Source organism: Delphinapterus leucas, chromosome 8, assembly GCF_059928025.1.
Source record: "Delphinapterus leucas isolate spDelLeu-1000000601 "Yukka" chromosome 8, BTC_Dleu_Yukka2, whole genome shotgun sequence".
NCBI lineage: Eukaryota > Metazoa > Chordata > Mammalia > Artiodactyla > Monodontidae > Delphinapterus > Delphinapterus leucas.
The window spans coordinates 61,204,681-61,228,776 of record NC_143136.1 but is presented as its reverse complement, the minus strand read 5'-3'; the positions used below and the strand labels follow the sequence as shown (position 1 = coordinate 61,228,776).

Genomic DNA, 24,096 nt, shown 5'->3' with positions numbered 1-24,096 from the left:
AGATAGTGTAAGCCTCAGCAAGCTGCTGCATTACCTACTTCAGTAGCACCTGTTGTCACATAGCCTGTTTTTCTGTTTAACAGAATCTCTAAATTTGAAGAAATTTATGGACACTTAAGTTATCAGACATTAGTATTTTGGACTAATCAGGAGGAGAAGAGAACTAACTCAGTGTTGTTACCATAATTTTCATTTAAGTTTCTTTTCAGTAGTTCAACTTTGACATTTTGATGGTGTGTTAAGATCTTAGGTTCTTAGAATCCTTTTTACCTTTTCAGAGTTTTAAAGCTAAGTGAAGTAGAAAATAATAGCGCCCAGCATCAGATCTCTGAAGATTTTGTCATTTTGGCCAACAGGGAGAAGAACAAAGTAAGTCAGGAGTACTTTAAAATCCTTTGTATATTACTGTCTTTCTATATAAGAATATAATATGCAAATGTATTTATCTTTTAGTGTGGCAGAAAAGAAAAGCACAGTTCTATAAAAGTCTGTTCATTTTGTCTACATGGGTAGCTAGTCTTAGCCCCATGTATAATATCTATGAAATTTGAAGAGAGTTGATTATATTGACTTTATCTTTTGCTTATTTCTGTTTCCTTTCTGGGTTTCTCTTTAAGTTTTTATTGATGAATTATCAACCTTTGGGTTTAATTAATTATGCACACTTAGGGTAAGAAAGGTTAGATATAAACTTTAAAAAATTGCACACCATTCTTTGACTCCAAACGGTTCTTTGTCTTTAGCATACAAATTAAGAGCCTGAAGAAAATCATGCACAGGGAAATTTCCAAAAGCAGATCGACTCTTTATTTGCTGTACTATATACTAAGGCAAAAATCAGAAGGGCAGGTGAAGTAACAAATCTGTAACCTTTGTATTTCTAGTTTGATATTTTATCCATTAAAAACTTTACTATAATAAGGTATTTTTATTAATTGGAGGATCCAAAATCTGGTTCAGAATTTTCTCAGTTGAGGAAAGAATTGTGGATGTTAGAGAAGGGTTGGTTAGTTAACAAATTCATTAATACAGTTTTGCCATTGACTACATAATAGGACTTGTCATATATTTTTATTTCTCTCCATATGATAGAATGAAAACTTACCCACTGTTACAGCTTCTGGACGGGTGGTAAAAAAAAGCTTTAACCTTCTGGATGATGACCCAGAACAAGAGGTATTACTTTAGCCAGAAATAATAAACTAAGCTTGTATGAACTTGCCCTGGAGTAGAGGTTGGGGAGCTCCATGCAACCTTAGTCTGTAGGATTGTGTGTGCTATTTGAACCGATGTGTCTCTGTCTCCTCTCTTTTAATATTGGAATTATTCTTAAGATTTTGTTTGCAGAAGATTTCATAGGACCGAAATAATTTGAAAACACTATTATTAGCTTATTGTTTTATTGATATGCACACTTCCTAGGGAAATCTCTTAATAGAAAATTATTGAGTTATATCTTGATGACTATGGCTTTTGCCTTGTTTTTCACTTACTAGACATAGATGTATTTGTTAATGTTCATGAGCCAGAGGAGGAGGGTGTAAGGGTGTGGTAAATCAGTTCAGCCTTTGGCCTCAACTTGACATTGCCAGTCACTAAGCTAATACATTTTTATCCTTTTCTTTAAAAAAAAAAAAAGCACTGGAATTACTTATGAAATCAACTCAAAGTGTTCATACTTCAAACATATAGCCTTTGTGTAAATACTGAATCCCTTTAGACTCTATAACTATATAGTTCATATGACCATTTCTAGGTAGAAATATTGAGTAGCCCTCTAAGGATAGTTTTTTTGTTTTTTTTTTTTGGCAATACGCGGGCCTCTCACTGTTGTGGCTTCTCCCATTGTGGAGCACAGGCTCCGGACGTGCAGGCTCAGTGGCTATGGCTCACAGGCCTAGCTGCTCTGCGGCATGTGGGATCTTCCTGGACCGGGGCACAAACCCGTGTCCCCTGCATCGGCAGGCGGACTCTCAACCACTGCGCCACCAGGGAAGCCCTAAGGATAGTTTTTGAAAACCTTTTAAAATAGGTTGGAGGTGGCACAGTATGTGGCTACTCTCAAAAAAGAAAAAATGTATATTCTTTTGAACCAAATATATATTTATTCTTTTGAACCATCGAGAACAAAGCAGAAAGCTTCCTACCCTGTATGTAAAACTGTATTCAAAAAAACATACCAAAGTTACCAAAAGGTGGCAAGAATACTTAAGAAGGGAGAAGGTAGTAGCAAAGAGAAAGATACTCTGCATTGTGAGATTAGAAAACAAAAACTTTTCACCTGTAAAGGAAAAGTTGAAAGGGGTTGTGACTAAAATCTATAAAATTACTGACACTCAGGCAAGAAGTCACCTTTTGAAGTTTGCCCAAGGTAAGATTAAGGCAAAAAGTAAATTAAAAGGAATCACTGGTAATAAATCTACGTAAATTTTTATGTCATAGGTGGTAAAGGCAGAAAATGTAAATGGATTAAAAAGCAGTTTGACCAAATGTGAGTGAAGGTTTAGTATTTGGTGATTAAGAGAAACTTGCTGTGCCTGTCAAGATGTGCCATCCCTGGATGGGTGAGCATAGATCTGCTTCCCCATGAGACTGTTGGAGTCCCAGGTTTTCTTCCTTGAGACAGAGTTCTGGGGTTAGATTTTTCTCTCTTAATGTCTTTACATCATTAATCATTTCTAACTAACGTCTCTTATCCCAGTCCTGTTCTGTGGGTTGGATTTCTGTTCCTAATATTCTCCCTTAAGTATAAGCAGCCATTTTTGCTTTCTTTAGGGAACCAAAAAGGTTTTTTTTTTCTGCACCACGTGGCTTGCAGGATCTTAGGTCCCCGACCAGGGATGGAAAGCGTGTAGTCCTAACCACTGGAACACCAGGGAATTCCCTAAGAAAGGGTTTTTTTAAAAAAGGATGGCAAATAGGGTCATAAATAGTATATGATGGGCTATCAGTTCTTCTTGAAATGACTTGTGTTTTTCTGGTATGAGAACCTTCCGAGCACAGTGGGAAGTCTTCAGGTTTCAGAACTGAGTTTTATATATTTAGTCCTATCTGGAAACCAGTGAACACACCTGTCAGTGTCAGCAGTTGAATACCTCTTTCAAATTTGGAGATACTCTGGCTTGCTGTCATAATAGAGAATTTCAGTTATACTTTGGCTGAGATCTACATAGACGGTTGTGTTCATCAAAATCTGTAGGATACTTCTTGAGTCCTAAAAATCTTGAGACTGATATTTTACTTGGCAGATAAGTGGAAACACATTTCTATCTATGCTCCCACCCATTCATTTTTCTTTCTACATATTTTTATAAATAGTAGTTAAGCCACAAATGTAGAAATAATCCTAACTGGATTTTGCCCCTCTTTTCTTTTGCCTTATCTATTCCCCAAGACTTTCAAAATTGTGGACTATGAAGATGAGTTAGATTTGCTTTCTGTGGTAGCTGTTACTCAAATAGATGCTGAAGGGAAAGCTCACCTGGATTTCCACTGTAATGAATATGGAACTTTACTTAAAAGCATTCCACTCGTGGAGTCATGGGATGTGGTGAGTAGGGTCCATGGAATACAAAGTTGTAAGAGTTTCCTTTATAGGTGACATTTATTGGAACAGATGTTACTGTGTTCACGTCAGTCCAGGTTCACCTATACCAGTGACCACATGGAAGAGGTTATCATCCTACATGCAGGACAAAATGAGTACTTCTTTAGACTTTCTCCTCTAGGGAGGAGAATTTCTCCTTACCATTGGCTTTAAAGATAAAGTTTTATGCTTTTTTCATGAGACATACTGTCTATTTCCTTACCATAGTCTAGTTTTCTCCTATTTTATAAGTTTGGTAATGTTTTAAAAAATAAAAATATACTGTATCAAATCCCCACAGTTATTTAATAGAGACAAATCTAAGCGTGTAGGATTTTCAAGCACTCTTAGAAGCGTTTGTCTGCTCTTCTAAGTATTATAGAATATAAAAGTTATAAAGAACAGTAGATGTTACTTTACCCAATCATTGTTTTATCAATGGAGAACCTGAAAGATTTAGCAACTTGCCCACGGTCACAAGTGAAATAGTGGCAATGTTGGCAATAGAATCTGGGTGTTCAGACTCTTAAGTCCAGGGTTCTTTTCATTCTCAACATTTTGTGTAATGCTTTCCTCATAAGTCGTCTGCATATCCACAAATAATGAAAAATAAACTATTTCTGGCAGCTATTTTGCCTCCAAGTGTATATTTGAACATCCCTAGCATAGACGCTGTGACATTTTAATGACTCAGTAGTGAATATGATTATGTGAAGAGGAGATTCCATTTGCCTTTGTTTTCGTTACAGACATATAGCCACGAAGTTTACTTTGACAGAGACTTGGTACTACACATAGAACAGAAACCCAGCAGGGTCTTCAGCTGCTATGTTTACCAGATGGTATGTGACCCTGGGGAAGAAGAAGAAACCACAAACAAAAGTTGTAAAAAGGATTGCAATAATTTTAAATTTTGAGATGTAACTTCTGAGACTTCTAGCCAAACACCCCAGCAGCCATGCCCAGTTCTCCTTTTTATTATCTGCATAGCATATTCTCCAGTATTTTCCAGAAAAGGTCTTGTGTTGACTTCAGATGACTGTGACTTCTTTTTTAAACTCTTGCCATACAAGGTGGTGAGTACTTCATTTTATGTAGAGATTTTTTACAATGACATCCCAAGAAGTCTAACATTTTGCAGTTTTTAGGCGGGTGGTGATGCAAATATAAAACATTGAAGAGCAGAGAAAGAGGTTAATTCTAATTTTTGGGAGAGGGTCATTGATGAGTAGGTGTTTAACGTGGTTGTTAAAGGATGGCCTGGGATTTTGATTAGTAAAACTAAGGGGGAGAGATAAAAAGAAAGATACAAAAGATACAGAAAGAAATCAAGAAATCCTGTATCCTCTCACCCAAACTTTGTTTAAGGATGGAAAATGAGATCTATGATATGAAAGAATACTTTGAGCCAAAAATGTGTCATCACAGTTTTAAAAAAATGTATATGTATATATGTTTTGTGTTTGTATATAGTATCAGGAATTGGCTGTAGTTCCCCAATAATCTTTTCTTCCATGGTTTTATTCTCTTGGTTTGATGTTCCCATTGGTTTTTTGTGTTTCTGTTAGGCTAATGTAAAAGATTTCAAGCAAACTGTAAGTGAAATTTTTTTTCTCATATGTAGGCTGTTTAGCTGTTAATACATCTAAGAATGTTGTATTCATTTCACTCATCTATTTATTTGGTGAGTCTTCCAGTTCTGCTTAGGCAATATTTTCATACCTAGGCAATAAGATAAAGGTATCCTGGGTTGTACCAGCTCTGCTCCCTGTAGAAGAGTAGATAAAGTCCCAGGAGTTCTTACTAGCTTGGAAACTGACTGGCAGCTAGAAAAAGGTTTTGGCTCTATCTTAGCTGTGAGATGAGTATTTTTTCTTCTTTATTAGAACTGATCAAAATATGATCCTTGAACTCAGATAATCATTCTTCAGAATGTTAAATAAAAGCAGCCCAAGTAAAGGGAGGAAAATGTTTCTTTGTGGTTCCTATTTGAAAAATCCAGTTGCTTGCAATACATATGTTTAGCACATTTCTCTGATTCAGGCTCAAAAGAATAACTAGTAAAAATAGAAGAGGACGAGACAGCAGTAAAAATCATTGCTGATTCAAATTTAAAATTAAAATATGGGATATTAGCTTGGATGATTTACATCAAAATCCTCCAGTTTTTCCTTCAGTTTTGGCCTGATCCCATGTTAAGAACAATGTGAATTCTGCCCTGTTCTGCCCTTGAAGTTTGCAGATAAATTTCAGGCTAATTATGATCAACAGGGCTGGTGAGAGAAAGGCGTTAGCTATTCCAAAAGTCTAGAAATTAGTAGCAGAGTCCATAAATTAAAAAAAAATAAAGGGAACAAACCTAAAACTGTCTTTTGTGCAATAGAAAAGAAGATTGCTAACATTTTAGAATAAGGGAAAATATTTATATGTTGGCTAAAAATAAATCTTTCTGAATCTGCACTTATGTATAATAACCACTTGGGAAAGTAAAAATGATTACCTCATGAGCAAGATGATAAAACTATCTTCATATATTAAATTCTAATACTTTTATATCTACAAGTTGAAAAATCCATTCTCGTTTTATGCATATTTAATAGTACTATTTAATATAATATTTGAAGTCAGAGTATTTTGGAGACATGATTGTGATTACAAAGCACAGTTATGAATAGCTGAATAGTTATGATGTGCTAGATATTGCCCCAGACTTCCAACTAGACATGAGCTATATCTAAATAGTCCTGCCCAGTGAATTTATACCTTGAAACAGGTTCGATAAGAGGAAATAGATAAATATCAGAGAAAAGAAAAGAAACCAGTATGGTGGGTTTCAAAGCAGATGCAGTGCTATGTAAAGGCAGAAAGCCTGCTCTCCATTTCCAAAAGTGTTTCAGAAAAGGATGTCTTAAGACTTCAATTCTGTCAGATTTTTTTTTAAAAAGCAGGCTTGTTGAGTTTACCTTTCTCTAAGTCATTGCCTTCTTTTTATGAAGGAACTCATCTGTTCAGAAAGGCATCTGAGAACTATCTGAGATTCTTGGCTGCTTTTTTGGTGGGGGCAGGGTTGGGTGGAATACTTCCAGTCAAGACAGGAACTGAGCACTAAGAAACGCCTATTGTCTCACTGCTGCCCAAATCAAACTAGACCTGGATCCACATGCCATATGGGCCAGGCAGGAAATGCACCTAGTGTGAAAGACAATACGGAGTTGTGGACAGTGTAACAAATAGGAGAGCTATGCCCCAACTAAAGGGACAAGCTGCTACTGCTTAGTTTCAGCCAGTTGTAACACCATGTGGGAATGTGGACTGCATGATTGTTAACAAGAAGGTTAATAAAAAGGGTGCCAAAAGATAAAGAAGATAGCAAAGAATGTGGTAAATGCACAGGTAACAGACATAGCAGGAAACAATAGAGCATGATTCCCCCAAAATTATTGGCTTCCCAGCTCCCTACAGTGGCACGCAGCTGCTCATTCCGCCGCCTGCCAGACATGAGACTGCTGTTCTCCTGAGGGCAGAGGGAAGTGGTAGTTAATATCCTCCTGCCCCTTCTTAACCCTCCTCTCTATCTGACTATTTTAGAGGCTTTAACTATGTGCCAGCCTACTTAACAGGTGCTAGTGACAGGCATAAAACAATATGGGTGACATTTCTGAATGTTTAATGCAAGATTGGGTGAAACAGGGTAGCTTCTTTTAGATGGTCCAGATATTAAGCTGATGAGAGGTATATTTCTGCATTTCTCTCTTTGATCTAAGAGTCTGAATTCTCACAGTATCAGTGCAGCAAGATTATTGTTCTTTGACTTTCTAAAACATTTCTCGCAACTCAGAGAGAAAAAAAACAAATCCTATTGTAGTTGCTATTTGAACTACCTTGTGAGGAGATGATACTGTTCTATTTAAATAAACTAAGGTTTTGTTCCACATTTTTCCATCAATTGAATGTTTTGTTTCTTGTACACACTTTTTTCTTAATGATAGCATATTTATTGAGTGCTTTCTATCTGCCAATCACTGTGATACATGTAAAATGAATTGTCTCACTTAACATTCAGAATAACCGTATGAGGTATGAACTACCATTTTTCTTCCTCATTTGTAAAGTGAGGAAAGTGAGGCTTACAGAAGTTAATTTGCCCAAGGGCCTACAACTAATAAGTGCAGAGATGGGAAACACATTCAGATTTGTTTGACACACACTTATGCCAGATTTCCTCTAAAGCTCTCAAAAGGCAAAGGATGTTATTTTATCCCATATGTAGCATATTAACAATGATAACATTGGGTATATACGAAAATGCTTGAAAGTCTTTTTAAAAAATGATTAGATATCCGAATTTTGGACAAATTTTGGATGAGACACAATTGGCCTATTCATGTATATAACTTGACATAAAAGATGGCTCTTGGGCTTCCCTGGTGGCGCAGTGGTTGAGAGTCCGCCTGCCAGTGCAGGGGACACGGGTTCGTGCCCCGGCCCGGGAGGATCCCACGTGCCGCGGAGTGGCTGGGCCCGTGGGCCATGGCCGCTGAGCCTGCGCGTCCAGAGCCTGTGCTCTGCGGCGGGAGAGGCCACAGCAGTGAGAGGCCCGTGTACCACAAAAAAAAAAAAAAAAATGGCTCTTCATGCAATGGCTGAAAAAAGTCAGTTTTTAAAAAGATACAAAAAAATGGTACTCTCATCTTGTTTGTGGTGATAATAAACACCAATATTAGTAATTACTCTTAATGTAACTTGGCTTTCTTTTCAATAATTAATATGTTTTCTTACCTTTCTTACAATGTTTACATGTATGACTTACCTTTTAGAATCCCAGGGATTATGCAGGGCTAATTTCCAGTCCCTGTGTTTCTATAGAGTCTCTATCCTATAGAAAGAATAATTTATTTCAGGCCAAGGATAGATAATAGAAAGATAAGACCAACTGGCTTTTCCTAATCGTTTTATTATAAAAATTTTCAAACATACAGCAAAATTGAGAGAATTTTACAGTAAATACCCAAATACCAACCACATGGATTCTAATTCTACATGTTTTATTACTTACCCATCCATGTTATTTTTATGATGCTTTTCAAAATAAATTGCAGACATCAGTATATATCCCCCTAATACTTCAAAAGGCATATCATTAAGTAGGGTTTAGTATGGTTTCATTTTTTTCATTTTTAAGGTACATTCACATGCAGTGTAATGCACAAATATTAAGTATAAATTTGCTAATTTTTCCCAAATTCATACACCTGTGTAACCCAAACCCTTTTCAAAATTTAGAACATTGCAATCATGCCAGAAAGTTTCCTCATGCCCCTTCCCAGTCATTCCCTACCCCAACTCTCAGATGTAACTACTGTTCTGCTTATTTTGCCTCACAGATTAAATTTTTCTATTCTAAAACTTCATATAAATGAAATCACGCAAAGCATAATGCCTCTTTCACTCAGCATGTTTTTGAGATCAATTCATGTTGCCTGTATCAGTGGTTCATTCCTTTTTATTGCTGAATATTCTCTTGTATGAATATGTCAGTTTGTTTTTTTCCATTTTCCTGTTGATGGACACCTGGGCTGTTTCCACTTTTCTTTCTTTTTTTTTGCTGTTATGAATAAAGCTGCTATGAACATTCTTATACAAATTTTTTTATGAACACATGTCTTTATTCCTCTTGAGTAAACATCTAAGGATGGAATCATTAAGTCCTAGGGTAGGTGTATGTTTAGTTTCATAAAAAACTGCCAGACCTTTCTTCCAAAGGATTGTACATTTTACATGCCTTCAACAATGGGGACTTACCGTTACTCCACATTTTCTCCAACATCTGTGTTTGTCTTTTTTATCTTAGTATTTTTGGTGGGTGTGTAATCATTTCCAGTTGATACTTAGATTGTTTCTATAATACTTGTGCCTAGAGTAGCCCTCTTGTCAGATCTATCCCTTCATCTTTTTTAACACCACCCCCTACAAGGAACGGCTGAAAACATTCTTTGTGATAATAGTTAAGGTAACCTAAAACTCAGGTTGAGTTATTCTTTCTCAAACATGGAATACATTGCTCACCAGTTGCTTTTGCCTTAATGGAGACCAACCTAGGAAAAACCTAGGTTGCTAAAGGGACATGTCAGACTGTTTCCACATGACTGCTGGAGCTGGACAGGATGGCATCAAAACATTGTAATAAAACAGAATATGACCTTTTCCTATAATAATTACGAGTTCATGTTATTTCTAAATCAGGTGAATTTTTGATGCTAATAGGAAAGCATATTAAACAACCTTTATGCTTTCCCCAGTAACTATATTAGATCTCTGTGGTTTTAATTTATATTTCCTTATTAACTAATGATAGTAAGTACATTATGTGTTTGTTTGCCATGTGTAAATTTTTAGTTTTCTTAACAAATTTATTGAGGTATAATGTACATACAGTAAACTATGCATATTTAAATAATACAATTTGATCGTTTTGACATGTATGCATCCATGAAACCATTGCCACAATCAAGATAGTGAATACATCCATCACCCCAAGAAGTTTCCTCTTGCTCCTTTGTAATCCCTCCCTCCTGCCTCTCTGTTCCCCTCCCCCTTCCCAAGGCAACCACTAATCTGTTACTGTCACTTTAGATTAGTTTGAATTTTCTAGAATTTTATATACATGAAGTCACATAGTAAGTACTTTTTTTTCTGGCTTCTTTCACTCAGTGTTGTTACTTCGAGATCCATGTGCATTGCATGTATCAATAGTTCATTTCTTTTTATTGCTGAGTAGCACTCTATTATATGTATATAATCACAATTTGTTAATACATTTACCTGTTAATGTACATTTGGGTTATTTTCCTTTTTTGGCTACTACAACCAAAGCTACTATGAACAGTTGCGTACAAATTTTTATGGACAGACATATACGTTATTTCTGTTTGGTAAATACCAAGGAGGGAATGACTGAGTCATAGGTTTAGGTATATGCTTAACTTTTTAAGAAGCTTCCAAACTGTTTTTCCAAAATGGCCAAACAAAATTAATCTGCATGATGTGATACTCTATATAGAGAACCCTAAAAACTCCACATAAAAACTAATAGAACTAATAAATGAATTCAGGAAGGTAGCAGGATACATGATTAATATACAGAAATCTGTTGCATTTCTTTGTACTAACAATGAAATATCAGAAAGAGAAAGTTTTAAAAAAAATCCTGTTTAAAATTACATCAAAAAAATACTTAGGAATAAACTTAACCAAGGAGGTGAAAGACCTATACACTGAAAACTATAAAACATTGATAAAAGAAATTTAAGATGATTCAAAGAAATGGAAGGATATCTCATGCTCTTTGATTGGGAGAATTAATATTGTTAAAATGGCCATACTACCCAAAGCACTCTACAGATTTAATGCGATCCCTATCAAAATACCCAGGACATGTTTCACATAGAACCAATAATCGTAAAATTTATGTGGAAACAAGGAAGACCCAGAATTGCCAAAGCAATCCTGAGCAAAAAGAACAAAGCTGGAGGCATAGTTCTCCCAGACTTCAGACTATACTACAAAGCTACAGTGATCAAAACAGCATGGTATTGGCACAAAAACAGACACATGGATCAATGGAACAGAATAAGAGCCCAGAAATAAACTCACACACCTATGGCCAATTAATCTACAACAAAGGAGGCAAGAATATACAATGGAGAAAAAACAGTCTCTTTAGCAAGTGGTGTTGGGAAAGCTGGACAGCTACACATAAATCAGTGAAATTAGAAAACTCCCTCACACCATATACAAAAATAAAATGGTTTTAAGAACTAAATACAAGACATGACACCATAAAATTCCTAGAAAAGAACATAGGCAAAACATTCTGGGACATAAATCGTAGCAATATTTTCTTAGATCAGTCTCCCAAGGCAGTAGAAATAAAAGCAAAAATAAACAAATGGGACCTAATCAAACTTAAAAGTTTTTACACAGCAAAGGAAACCATCAACAAAATGACAAGACAACCTACAGAATGGAGAAAATATTTGCAAACAATACAACTGACAAGGTGTTAATTTCCAAAATACATAAACAGCTCATACAACTCAATTAAAAAAAAAAAAAGGGCAAAAGACCTAAGTAGACATTTCTCCAAAGAAGACATCCAGATGGCCAATAGGCACATGAGAAGATGCTCAACATTGCTAATTTTAGAGAAATGCAAATCAAAACCACAATGAGGTATCACCTCACACCAGTCAGAATGGCTATCATCAAAAAGTCTACAAGTAATAAATGCTGGAGAGGGTGTGAAGAAAAGTGAAAGCTCCTACACTGTTGGTGAGAATATAAATTGGTGCAGCCACTACGGAAAACAGTATGGAGGTTCCTTAAAAACTAAAAATAGAACTATCATATGATCCAGCAATCCCACTCCTGGCCATATATCCAGAAAAGACAAAATTAATTTAATCTTAATTCAAGAAGATACATGTATCCCAGTGTTCATAGCAGCACTATTCACAATAACCAAGACAAGGAAGCAACCTAAGTGCCCATCAACAGACAATTGGTTTAAGAAAATGTAGTATATATACAATAGAATATTACTCAGCTATAAAAAAAGAATGAAATACTGCCTTTTGTAGCAGCGTGGATGGACGTAGAGCATATCATACTAAGTGAAGTAAGTCCGACAGAGGCAAGTACTGTGTGATATCACTAATATGTGGAATCTAAAAAATAATACAAATGAATCTATGTACAAAACAGACAGACTCACAAACAAACTTATGGTTATCAAAGGGGAAATGGGGGGAGGTATTAGGAGTATGGGATTAACAGATACAAACTACTGTAAATAAAGTAAACAGCAAGGATTTATTGTATAACACAAAATCTTGTAATAGGACTTCCTTGGTGGTGCAGTGGTTAGGAATCCGCCTGCCAGTGCAGGGGACACGGGTTCGGTCCCTGGCCTGGGAAGATCCCACATGCTGTGGAGCAACTGGGCCTGTGCGCCACAGCTACTGAGCCTGCGTTCTAGGGCCCACGTGCCACAACTACTGAAGCCCACGCGCCTAGAGCTGTTCTCCGCAACAAGAGAAGCCACTGCAGTGAGAAGCCTGCGCACCACAACAAGGAGTAGCCCCCGCTCGCCGCAACTACAGAAAGCCTGCATGCAGCAACAAAGACCCAACACAGCCAAAAAAATAAAATTAAAAAAAAAAATCTTGTAATAACCTATAATGGAAAAAAATATGAAAAATGTACATATATATAACTGACTCATGTTGCTGTATACCTGAAACTAACACAATATTGTAAATCAACTATATTTCTATTTTTTTTAATGTAAATTGCTATGGACAAAGACCCAAAAAAATTAATCTGCAAACTCATGACTGCTTTCCAGCATACCAAGGGCCAACTGTGTTTCTAAAGAACCTCTTTTGCCAGTTATGTGTTTTACTGTCATTATATAATTTATTACATTAATCCATGAAATGTGAGTATTAAAAAGAAAAATTTGCTTTTACTATTAAAAAGTTAAATGCTTTAGAAAGACTTGTTATAATCAGGTCACTAAAAATTGCTGTCAAATAAGGAGTGGACAGAGTGGCTGTGAAAGATTGAGAGATGTCTTAGCCTTGGGTTCCCTCAAAAACAGAGCCTGAAGCAAAGCCTATGTGCTACTTCTTTGATAAGGAGTGAAATCCCTGCAGGAATGAAGAGCAAGAGGAATGAAGCAGATACAGAAGGAAATCCAGGGCTTCCCTGGTGGCGCAGTGGTTGAGAGTCCGTCTGCCGATGCAGGGGACACGGGTTCGTGCCCCGGTCCGGGAAGATCCCACATGCCGTGGAGTGGCTGGGCCCGTGAGCCATGGCCGCTGGGCCTGCGCGTCCGGAGCCTGTGCTCCGCAACGGGAGGGGCCACAACAGTGAGAGGCCCGCGTATCGCAAAAAAAAAAAAAAAAAAAAAAAAACAGAAGGAAATCCAGTATCAAGCTGGCTAAGTGCAACTAAATGCTTAATCTCATGAATCAACCTCTGAGAAGGCACATGAACTGCCCCTGGGCAGTATGTGAGGGACAAGATGGGGAAAAATGGAGAATAATCTATCCCCCAGTTCTTATCATCTGCCACTCTTCAAAGCTCATCCCCAGAACGTCATTCCCCTGAATTTCCAGACTGCACAAGGCTGAGTTCACCTTGACATCAATGGACAGAAACCAAGGGGGAACTCAGACAAAAGTGATGAGTGAGGTCGTTAGGCAGGTTGTGCCAACATGAAGTTTGCAGAGTCCACACAGAATGGTGTTGGTAGCAGTGGCTGGAAGAAGAGAGGGGTGAGGCCAACAGAATTTGATTTTGTACAAGGTGTCTGATAAAAGGGGGAACTGAAAAAAAATGGAAGGATTCTGGACTCAGATTTCTTCACTTGTATCTCTGGGTTCTGGTCTGCTTTAAAAATACCAGTTCTGGAAATGATATCCAGTGAGTGTGGTTTATGCCAGAAAGATGGCAGAGAACACCAATCAGCAAAATCAAACCTACAGAAAACTTCTTGGCCTTATATCAAAGATAGTTAAATGAATGTACCCTTTTATATTTTAAGTTGGAATAAAATGTTTGCAAGTTATGTATATCTTTATACAATGATTTCCTTTTTAATTAACTTTTTAAGTTAACTGACCAGCCAGCCTTCCTCAATAATGTCAGATAATAGAACTCGTTTATTCTTTCTAAAAGATTTAAGCCTTATTGATTTATTTTGATAGTTTCATTTTAATAGTTGGGAGATACTGACTTTTTTAAATTGAAGTATAGTTGATTAACATTGTTGTGTTTGTTTCAGGTGTATAGCAAGTGGTTCAGTTACACATATATATATTATTTTTCAGATTCTTTTCCATTATAGGTTATTATAAATATTGAATATAGTTCCCTTTGCTGTACAGTAAGATATTGATCTTTAATAACAGCTTTATTGTGCTATAATTCACATACCATAAAATTCACTCTTTGAAAGTGTACAATTCAGTGATTTTTAGTATATTTACAAAGTTGTGCAACCATCATCACTATGTAGTTCTAGAACTTTTCATCACCCCAGAAAGAAACCCTGTACACATTTGCAGTGATTCCCATTCTTCCTTTCCCTCAGTCCCTGGCAACTGCTACTCTTTCTGTCTCTATGGATTTGCCTCTTCTGGACATTTTATATAAATGAAATCATGCAAAATGTGGCCTTTTGTATATGACTTCTTTCACTCAGCCGTAGTGTTTTCAAAATTTCATCCATGTTGTATCATGTATCAGTACTCCATCCCTGTTTTTGGCCAAATAACATTTCACTGTATAAATATAATATATTTTGTTTATCATTTCATCTCTTGATGGATGAGTTGATTCCAATTTTTAGCTATTTTCGATAATGCTGCTATACACATTTATGTACACGTTTTTGTACAGCTACATGTTTTCAATTCTCCTGATACATGCCTAGGAGTAGAATTACTGGGTCATATGGTAGCTCTATGTTTAACTTTTTGAGGAACTGCCAAACTATTTGCCACAGCAGCTGAACCATTTTACATTCTCAACAGCAGTATGCAAGAGGTCCAGTTCCTCCACCTCCTTACCAACAATTGTTATTTCCCATTTTTTATTATAGCAATACTAGTGAGTGTAAAGTGGTGTTTCATTGTGGCTTTGATTTTTATTTCCCTAATGACTAATGATGTTGAGCATCTTTTCATGTGCTTATTGGCCATTTATATCTTCTTTGGAGACATATCTACTCAAATCCTTTACCCATTTTAATGGGATTGTCTTTTTATAGTTGAGTTGTAAGAGTTCTTTATATATTCTGGATATAAGTCCCTTATCAGATGTGTGACTTGCAAATATTTTCTCTCATTCTGTAGGTGGTTTTTTCTCTCTCTTGATGGTGTCCTTTGAAGCATAAAAGTTTTTAATTTTGATGAAGTCCAATTTATCTGTTTTTTCTTTTGTTGCTTTTGCTCTTGATGTCATAAGAAACAATTGCCTAATCTAAGGTCATGAAAATTTACTCCTATTTTTTTTTGTTTTGTTTTTTTAATATTTATTTATTTGGCTGCGTCGGATCCTAGTTGAGGCACGCCGGATCTTCGTTGCAGCATGTGGGCTCTCTAGTTGTGTCTTGTGGGCTCGGGCTTAGTTGCCCTGAGACATGTGGGATCTTAGTTCCCCGAGCAGGGATCGAACCCGGCTCTCCTGCATTGGAAGGCAGATTCTTAACCACTGGACCACCAGGGAAGTCCTACTCCTATTTTTTTTCCAAGAGTTTTTCATCATTTAAGTTGACTGTTTAATCTATAATATTGGGATGAATGGAATTTAATGTTAACACTACTTACTTTTTATTCCTCCATCTATTACCTGGAAAACAAATGGTAGTTTGATTCTAAGTTTATTCACAAACTCGAGGCTGGGGACTGCCCTGGGAGGGGTGAGCAAGAGGGCTAGGAGGGATGTTGCTGGGAGTCCATTCCCAGTAAGAGTTGGTGAGAGAAACAGGCCCCAGCCACTGGCTTCACTTAGAGCTAGAGGAATAAGATTTCATCTACTCCTAAAAGGAAGTGCAGGGGAAACAAGGTACTGCCAACATATCAGTTCAGGCCCACTGGTGGGTTATCTTAAATATTTTTACTTCCCCAAAGTTGAGGTGGTTGTGGTTTTCACATGCTCCTACAGTGAGTGAATACACATTCTATGATCAGTGAGATTAATACCTGTTATTTTATAAATATTGACTCTTCTCAGAATCTATCTTAGAATTTTGATAATGTATTATGATAAATATCTGTTACCCATTTTATTTATTTATTTATTTTAATTAATTTATTTTTGGCTGCGTTGGGTCTTTGTTGCTGTGTGTGGACTTTCTCTAGTTGCAGTGAGCAGGGGCTACTCTTTGCTGTGGTGCATGGGCTTTTCATTGCAGTGGCTTCTCTTGTTGCGGAGCACAGGCTCTAGGTGCATGGACTTCAGTAGTTGTGGCTTGCGGGCTCTAGAGCACAGGCTCAGTAGTTGTGGCACACGGGCTTAGTTGCTCCACGGCATGTGGGATCTTCCCCAACCAGGGCTCGAACCTGTGTCTCCTACATTGGCAGGCAGATTCTTAACCACTGTGCTACCAGGGAAGTCCCCCTGTTACCCATTTTAAACTTAGTAGACTACACAGAAGTGTCTAAGAATGCTTTTGAGTCATCGCAGGGACGTGACTGCTAATAAGGACTAAAACACTGAGACACAGCAGCTTCTGTGGCTATCTCATGAGTTTGATCATTGAACTCATTAGGTGCTCTATCTTCAAAGAACAGCATTGTTAATTGTGCTTTTAATGACATAGGAATAAAACAAGATGCATTTTAACAGCTATTGATACCTGCTAGAAGAAACGTATGTTAGGCAAGGAAGTGCAGGTAATAATAAAACGTCCGTGTCAATGAATACTAAAATTGCATACAGATTAATGAAATAAGACTTTGTATCTTCTGATGTTAATCTAAAATTCTCATGATGGAAAATGCTATATTTAGGTGAGTTCAAAAGTGCATAGTCACTGACAGTCATTCTAATAAACAATATCGTTTGGGGTATAGTACTGGAGTTAATACCTAGAACATTTACTCATCTTTGAAGTTTTGAAAAATATATTGGTGCTCCAAGGGAAATCAACAGATTAATCAGGAAGGAGGGGAATTTGCTGAGTTCTTTTTTTAGCAGCAAAATAGTACAGACTCATGAAAGACTATGAGGAGTAGGGAATGTCCTTAGTGAAGTAGGATCCAAGGTGTTGGAAGCAGCTGGAAATGCCCCGTTTGGGATTGGTCTGTGTCAGTATATGACTGAGGACAGGAAACCTGGGAATCACAGCTCACTGAAGCTCCTTGGCCTCAAGCTCCTTATCACAAGGGAAGGAACTTAGTTTGAAGTGGTTTCTGATGGTGTCTCTCCTAAATCTGGGTCTGTATTTCAAGAAAGGGGTCTAGATCTCTTCAAAGAACCAGTTACTGTCAGCCTCTATATCTCAGTGTCACTAGGATATTTTGTAACAGGGCACCTTACTGTTCCATTGCAGGTATGAATTTTAAAATGTTCAAAAGTGAGAAGTAAATCTCTCTCTCATGCACTTTCTGAGTCTGTGTCTGGGCTGTCTCTAATACTTCTCTTTTACGTTTGGAGCTAAAATCCACATGGAATTGATTTTTGCTTATAGTGTGAGATGGCGGGGTGTCTCTTTTCTTTCCCTTTTCATAGAAAAATCTAATTAATCCAGCACCACTTTTGTAAGGACACCTTTATCATAAACCAGGTGTCTATATAAGGACTCTACTCCATTCCATTGGTCTATTTGTCAATATTTTCACCAATATCATACTGTATTAATTACTGTAGATTTATATCTTAATATTTAGTAGAGTATGTCCTCACATATTTTTCTTTCTCAGGAGTGTCGTGGTTATTCTTGACCCTTGACATATTCTTTACTCTTCCACTTTAGAATCTACCTGTCAGGGACTTTCCTGGCGGCGCCGTGGTTAAGAATCTGCCTGCCAACGCAGGGGGCATAGGTTCGATCCCTGGTCCGGGAAGATCCCACATGCCGTGTAGCAACTAAACCCGTGCACCTCAACTACTGAGCCTGTGCTTTAGAGGCAGCGAGCTACAACTACTGAGCCCACGTGCCACAACTACTGAAGCCCACGCACCTAGAGCCCGTGCTTTGCAATGAGAAGCCACTGCAGCGAGAAGCTTGCAAACCGCAACGAAGAGTAGCCCCTGCTTGCCGCAACTAGAGAAAGCGCGTGCACAGCAACAAAGACCCAACGCAGCCAAAAATAAATAAATAAATAAAAGAATCCATCTGTCAGTTCCACAAAAATTAACTCACTGCAATTTTGATTGGGATTACATTGACTCTATAGATAAACCCAGAGAGTAATGACATCTTTACTATTTTGAGTCCTCTAATACATTGACATAGTATATCCCTCCATTTATTTACATCATTTTCAATTTCTCTAGAAATGTTTTTAGGTTTTCTGTATAGAGATATTGCACATCTTTCTTTAGATTTATTACTAGGTGTTTGGTATATTTTGATGCTATTGTAAACAGTATCTTTATATTTCATTTTTTAATGGTTTGATGCTCAACAAGGTAAGTTCCATTGATTTTTGCATACTAATCTGTATCCTGTAAACTTGTTAAACTCATCTAATAATTCTAATATCAATCTGTGGATTTTATTTTCTAAGAATGCAAAGAATTCAATTTTTTAAATATAATTGTCCCCTTTTATTCTTTTAAATTTATTTATTTATATTTTGGCTACACTGGGTCTTCGTTGCTGCGGGCGGGCTTTCTCTAGTTGCGTCAAGCAGGGGCTGCTCTTTGTGGTGGTGTGCAGGCTTCTCATCGCGGTGGCTTCTCTTGTTGCAGAGCACGGGCTTTAGGCACATGGGCTCTGTAGTTTGCAGCAGGTGGGCTGTAGAGTGCAGGCTCAGTAGTTGTGGTGCACGGGCTTAGTTGCTCCATGGCATGTGAGATCTTCCTGGACCAGGGCTCGAACCTGTGTCCCCTGTGTTGGCAGGCAGATTCTTAACCACTGAGCCACCAGAGAAGTCCCAAGAATTCAATTTTATTTCCTCTATCTTTAACACTGTTTTCTATTTTTCTTGCCTTATTGTATTGGCTAGGATCTCCAGTGTGTTCCTGATTTCAGAGTGAACAGTTTTAACATTTCACCATTAAGTACTATGTTTCCTGTAGTTTTGTTTTCCGTGGATACCCTATGACAATTTATAGATGTTTCCTTCTATCTATAGTTTGCTAAGAGTTTTTTTTCATGACTACATGTAGAATTTTATCAATGCTTACATCATTAAGATAATCATGATTTTTCCTCATTTCTTCTGTTACTGTGGTGAATTGCACTGATTAATTTTTATATGTTGAAACAATCATATTCCTGAAATAGACTCAACTTGGTTGTGATGTATCCTTTTATATTTTGCTGGATTCGTTTGTTTAATGAAAACCTTAACTTCTCAGTAGGATATATTAATTTGCAGTATTCCAATGTTTTTGTTGCAACAACTAGAAAATAACATGGATAAATTGCAAATTTATATTTGTAAAGATATCAGAGAGTCGTGGAACAAAGAGGAATGGGTGAACTAAAATTCCAGAACAGTAAGAACCCATCCTAGGTGAGCTAATGATTGTTTTCTTCCCTGGTGGGCTGTACTAGAAGAAAAAGAAGCCAGAAGAATTTTTGACAATCACACAGAGCTGGTGTGACCTATTAGAAACTGGAAGAGCCCAAATGCAAGGCTGGTTTTCCCCATGAGACATTTCCTGAGGGTGATGTGAGGCTGGGTGCTGGCCAGAAAGGCAGATTGTGATCTCCCATTGTCTTGTGGTGCTTGGGGGAAAAAAATCCTTCTAGGGAAAGGAGGCTTTCACAAATTCACAACTAGTCTGTCCCTCAGGTATACATACATGGGTGAATAAGCTTGCTAGGGCTGCCATAACAGAGTACCACAGACTGGGTAGCCTAGAAAAGTTTATTTTCTCACAATTCCTGAAGTTATATGTCCAAGATCAAAGTGTCAGCAGGGTTGGTTTTTTTCTGAGGCCTATTTCCTTGGCTTTTGGGTTATGGTGGTCTCCCTGTGTCTTCACATGGTCTTCCTTCTATATATGTGTCTGTGTCCTAATTCTTCTTATAAGGACATCCATCATATTGGATTAGGGCCCTCCCTAATGAACTCATTTAACTGAATTACCTCTTTAAAGATCCTATCTCCAAATACAGTTACATGCTGATTACTGGGGGTTAGGACTTCAACATGTGAATTTGGAGCTGAGAGGGGATGGGGGACACAATTTAGCCCATAACAATGGGGTTGTATGCAAAGAGCTAAGCTCAAACCTCTGAAGGACAGAACTACAGGGCTAAAGAATCAGAGACTATAAACTCTCAATTAAAAGCCCTGACCCAACTCAATCACTGATTGGATTGAGGTGATCTGTCCTTCAATCTATCTGTCTAACTGAGGAAAGGGGGACCCTTCACTAATGGAAGATATCAGCTGGAGCCTTCTCCTTTTACACACAAAGTCTGTCATATAACAAAAGATTATTAGACGTGTAAAGAAGGAAAAGGTGACCAATGACAAAGACAAAATACTAATAATAGAAGCAAACCCTTCCTTTCATTGGGAAGGCTTTAAATTACAGATTCAATTTAGTTAAAAGTTACTGAATTATCTGGTTTTCTCTTTCTTCTTGTGTCAGTTTTGGAGAATTGGGTCTTGCTAGAAATCTCTTTCATCTAATTTTTCAAAATTATAAAGTTTATCATATCCTTTTGTGATCTTTTAATATCTAAACGATTTGTAATAATGGTAAGCACATGTAAAACGCCAGAAAGTTCAGTTCACAGATGATCCAGGCTGTGGTAAGGTATTTTCTCTTTTTTCCTGATCAGTCTCACAAGAAGTTTATTATGTTCCTTAGCTTTTTTCAAAGAACTATCTTTTAGCTGTGTTGATTTTCTCCATTATATGTATGTTTTTATTGCATGAATTTCTACGTTTATCTTTATTTTTTCCTTTCTTCCACTTTCTTTGGGTTTTATTTCTGCTCTTTTTCTTTCTTTTTTTTCCCCAGATGCTCAAACTTTTAATTCTTACAAAATATTATAGAAATGAACCCAAACTAAACAGATATGTAAGTATGTACAAAATTTTACTTCTGAAAAAAAATCTATAAAAGTAGACAGTTAAAAAAACCAAAAAGATTTAAAACCAGTACTATGAAATTGATTTTCTCAAAGTAAAGTAAAAATAATTTTAAATTGCTGATTGTAGTTGGTTTTCTAGGCTTATTTACATAATTTATTGTGGTCAGATGTATAAAGGAGCTTTTTTTTTTTTTAGAATATCTTTGGTTTCATTTTATTTCATCAAATAATCCTGAATTTTTTTCCCTTTGCAAATCTTTCAACATGAGGACATAGCATTTAAGGTACAAATCAACTTTGGTCTTCTTGCTATTGAGTCACAGGTTAAAAAGGCAATGTGATTTGTCCTCTTTCAGGATCAGACATTCAAAGAATTCTAATCAGTTCACTTGACAGAAGTGAGTTCGTGCTTTGAGGGGTATGCAAGATAAATTGACTGAAACATTGGGAGTCTGCTGTCTTGAGTCTCATGTTCATTGCAGTTCTTTGGTTAACCATATCATGTAGACATCAAACTCATCCAGGCATCTGAAAGGAGATTCAGTAGTGGACCACAGGGAAAGAATGAAGTAAGCCATGGAAAAAACAAAACACCACCACCAACAACAACATTCGCCTCTGGAGAAGGCCCTCATGTTATTGAAAGGAGCTTTGTTTCCCTCTCCAGGCTGAACTGATATAGTAACAGTTTCATTCTTGTGGTCAAAATTCATTTTTCCACAAATAGGCTGGCTGAGATAATAAGTTGTCAAAGTACAATTTGCATTGTAAAGTCAAAGACCTTCTAAATTGTTGATATGTTTCATATCTATGGGTTCTTATTTCCTCCAGTAATTTAATAAACCTTTCAAAAGTCCTTACTTTATTATCCAGATCAAGATACCTTTCTCTTGCTTCTTAGTACTGCCTCATTATTTCCTCTTGATCTCCATGACTAGCATGTTCTGCCTATATCTTTTGTCTTAATCTATTAATTTCTTTATCTAGAATCGATGCAGAATTTTTTTTCTTCTATCTGCTCTGGGCAGATTTATCTTCCTTTTTTGTGACATTTTCTCTTCTAGTTCTTTTTCTTTCATATCTAGCTCTTGTTTCTTTTTAGTTAAAGTATCCAAGTGTTCTTTTTGTTTTTCTTCAAAATGCCATTTCTCTTGTTTTTGGTTATCCACTTCAGAATCATCAGGGTTTGATTCATCCTTAAGTGGATCTGCTAGCTGATTAATTTTCAGTTTAATTGCATCATCATACTTGTTTTCTGCTTCTATTTTCAGACTTTTAAGATGCTCCATGTTTTCTTTTTGTTGTTCCATATTTTTCTTAACTATTTTCATTTTCATTTTATTTTCTTGAGGCTCATCTTCCAAAGTTGCAACATCTGCAGACTGGAGTTCTTCTATATTCTCAAGTTCCCACATTTTAGAAATACTTTTTCTTATTTTTATCTTAACTCTTTATAATGTAGTTGGCACCTTCTAAGAAAATTTTCATTGTGTTTAATATCCTTTCCAAGGATAGACAAATGTTGGTGAAGATTTAATATCTGGGCTTACTTATTTTCATCCTCCTTCTCCAAGTCAGTTTGAAATAAATCCACATCTCTGCTTAGAAACTTAGGTCTTATATTTTCAGATAAATAATAATGTCCCACAAAAACCTGATCACCATCAGCAGTAAAAGCTACAGTTCTTGGCTAGCTTTGGGACTGCATTACTGCACAAGCTACACAATTATTTTTGACTAGTAGCACTGTCTCTATGCCTCTCATGTCAGTTAGGCTGTTTGCAACAACTGCATTTTCTATTTCTAAATCTGTCAGAACTGTTGGAAACTGGATGATAAGCAGCTCTGTGTCTAACATCATACGTCTTATTCCAAAACTCAGAAAATATTATCTGTGGCTTGGTGAATAAAACCTTTTCATCAGTGCCTGAAGCATTCTTTCATCAGCATGATTATGGCAACAATAGCTTTGCAGAAGTCCTTTTAAGCAAGGTTCAGTAGCCAGAGCAAGCTCAGGGTCCCAAAGATGAATGCAAGCTCCTGAAGAGCCTATGGGTTTATAGGTAAAATGCCCACATCTCTGGCTTTGAGAAGAGTTGGACCATGAGGGTCAAATCCTTTTAGTCGATCAGTATTACTTTCAGTTCTTTCAGTTGTTGCTGATTATAGTTCAGCATATACTTCACATCTAATTTTTCTCTCAATTTTGGTATGTTCCTCTTTGTTCTTTTCTATGGCTAAAACTGTTCAATCTCTTGATTGAACTTTCTTGATCCTGTAAGGCCTTTACACTCTCTCCTTTTTAATATATATAATTTTTATTTGATTATAGTTGATTTAAAATGTGTTTCTGCTGTACAGCAAAGTGAATCAGTTATACATATATCCACTCTTTTTTAGATTCTTTTCCCATATAGATCATTACAGAGTATTGAGAAGTGTTCTCTGTGCTATATAGTAGGTCCTTATTAGTTATCTTTTTATATATCAATCCAAATCTCCCAATTTATCCCTCCCCCTCTTCCCCCCAGTAAGCATAAGTTTATTTTCTACACCTGTGACTATTTCTGTTTTGCAAATAAGTTCACTTGTACCATTTTTTTAGATTCCACATATAAGCGATAGCATATGATATTTGTCTTTGTCTGACTTACTACACTCAGTATGACAATCTCTAGGCTACACTAGGTTACACTCTCTTTTTTTTTTTTTTTTT

The 24,096-nt window shown here is 36.7% G+C and overlaps 1 protein-coding gene and 1 long non-coding RNA gene across 8 annotated transcripts in view; one reads left to right on the top strand and one right to left on the bottom strand.

The window, feature by feature from the left end:
* Nucleotides 1-24,096, top strand: part of DCAF17 (DDB1 and CUL4 associated factor 17) — a 68,244-nt gene that overhangs the window by 27,458 nt on the left and 16,690 nt on the right. For 4 of the 7 annotated variants that reach the window (XM_089916681.1, XM_089916682.1, XM_089916677.1 and 1 more), the window contains 4 exons: nucleotides 279-369; nucleotides 1,093-1,176; nucleotides 3,395-3,550; nucleotides 4,336-4,428. In XM_089916681.1, the coding sequence (XP_089772807.1) occupies nucleotides 279-369; nucleotides 1,093-1,176; nucleotides 3,395-3,550; nucleotides 4,336-4,428 (424 nt within the window). Of the gene's footprint in view, nucleotides 1-278; nucleotides 370-1,092; nucleotides 1,177-3,394; nucleotides 3,551-4,335; nucleotides 10,420-18,131; nucleotides 24,094-24,096 lie in introns of those variants that run through there. The other 3 variants (XM_089916679.1, XM_022570029.2, XM_089916680.1) reach the window with 3 other exon arrangements.
* The window catches only part of LOC111172860 (uncharacterized), a 54,810-nt gene that overhangs the window by 16,089 nt on the left and 14,625 nt on the right, over nucleotides 1-24,096 (bottom strand). The window contains exon 2 of the long non-coding RNA XR_016394140.1: nucleotides 8,397-8,462. This is a non-coding gene — a long non-coding RNA (uncharacterized LOC111172860). The remainder of the gene's footprint in view (nucleotides 1-8,396; nucleotides 8,463-24,096) is intronic.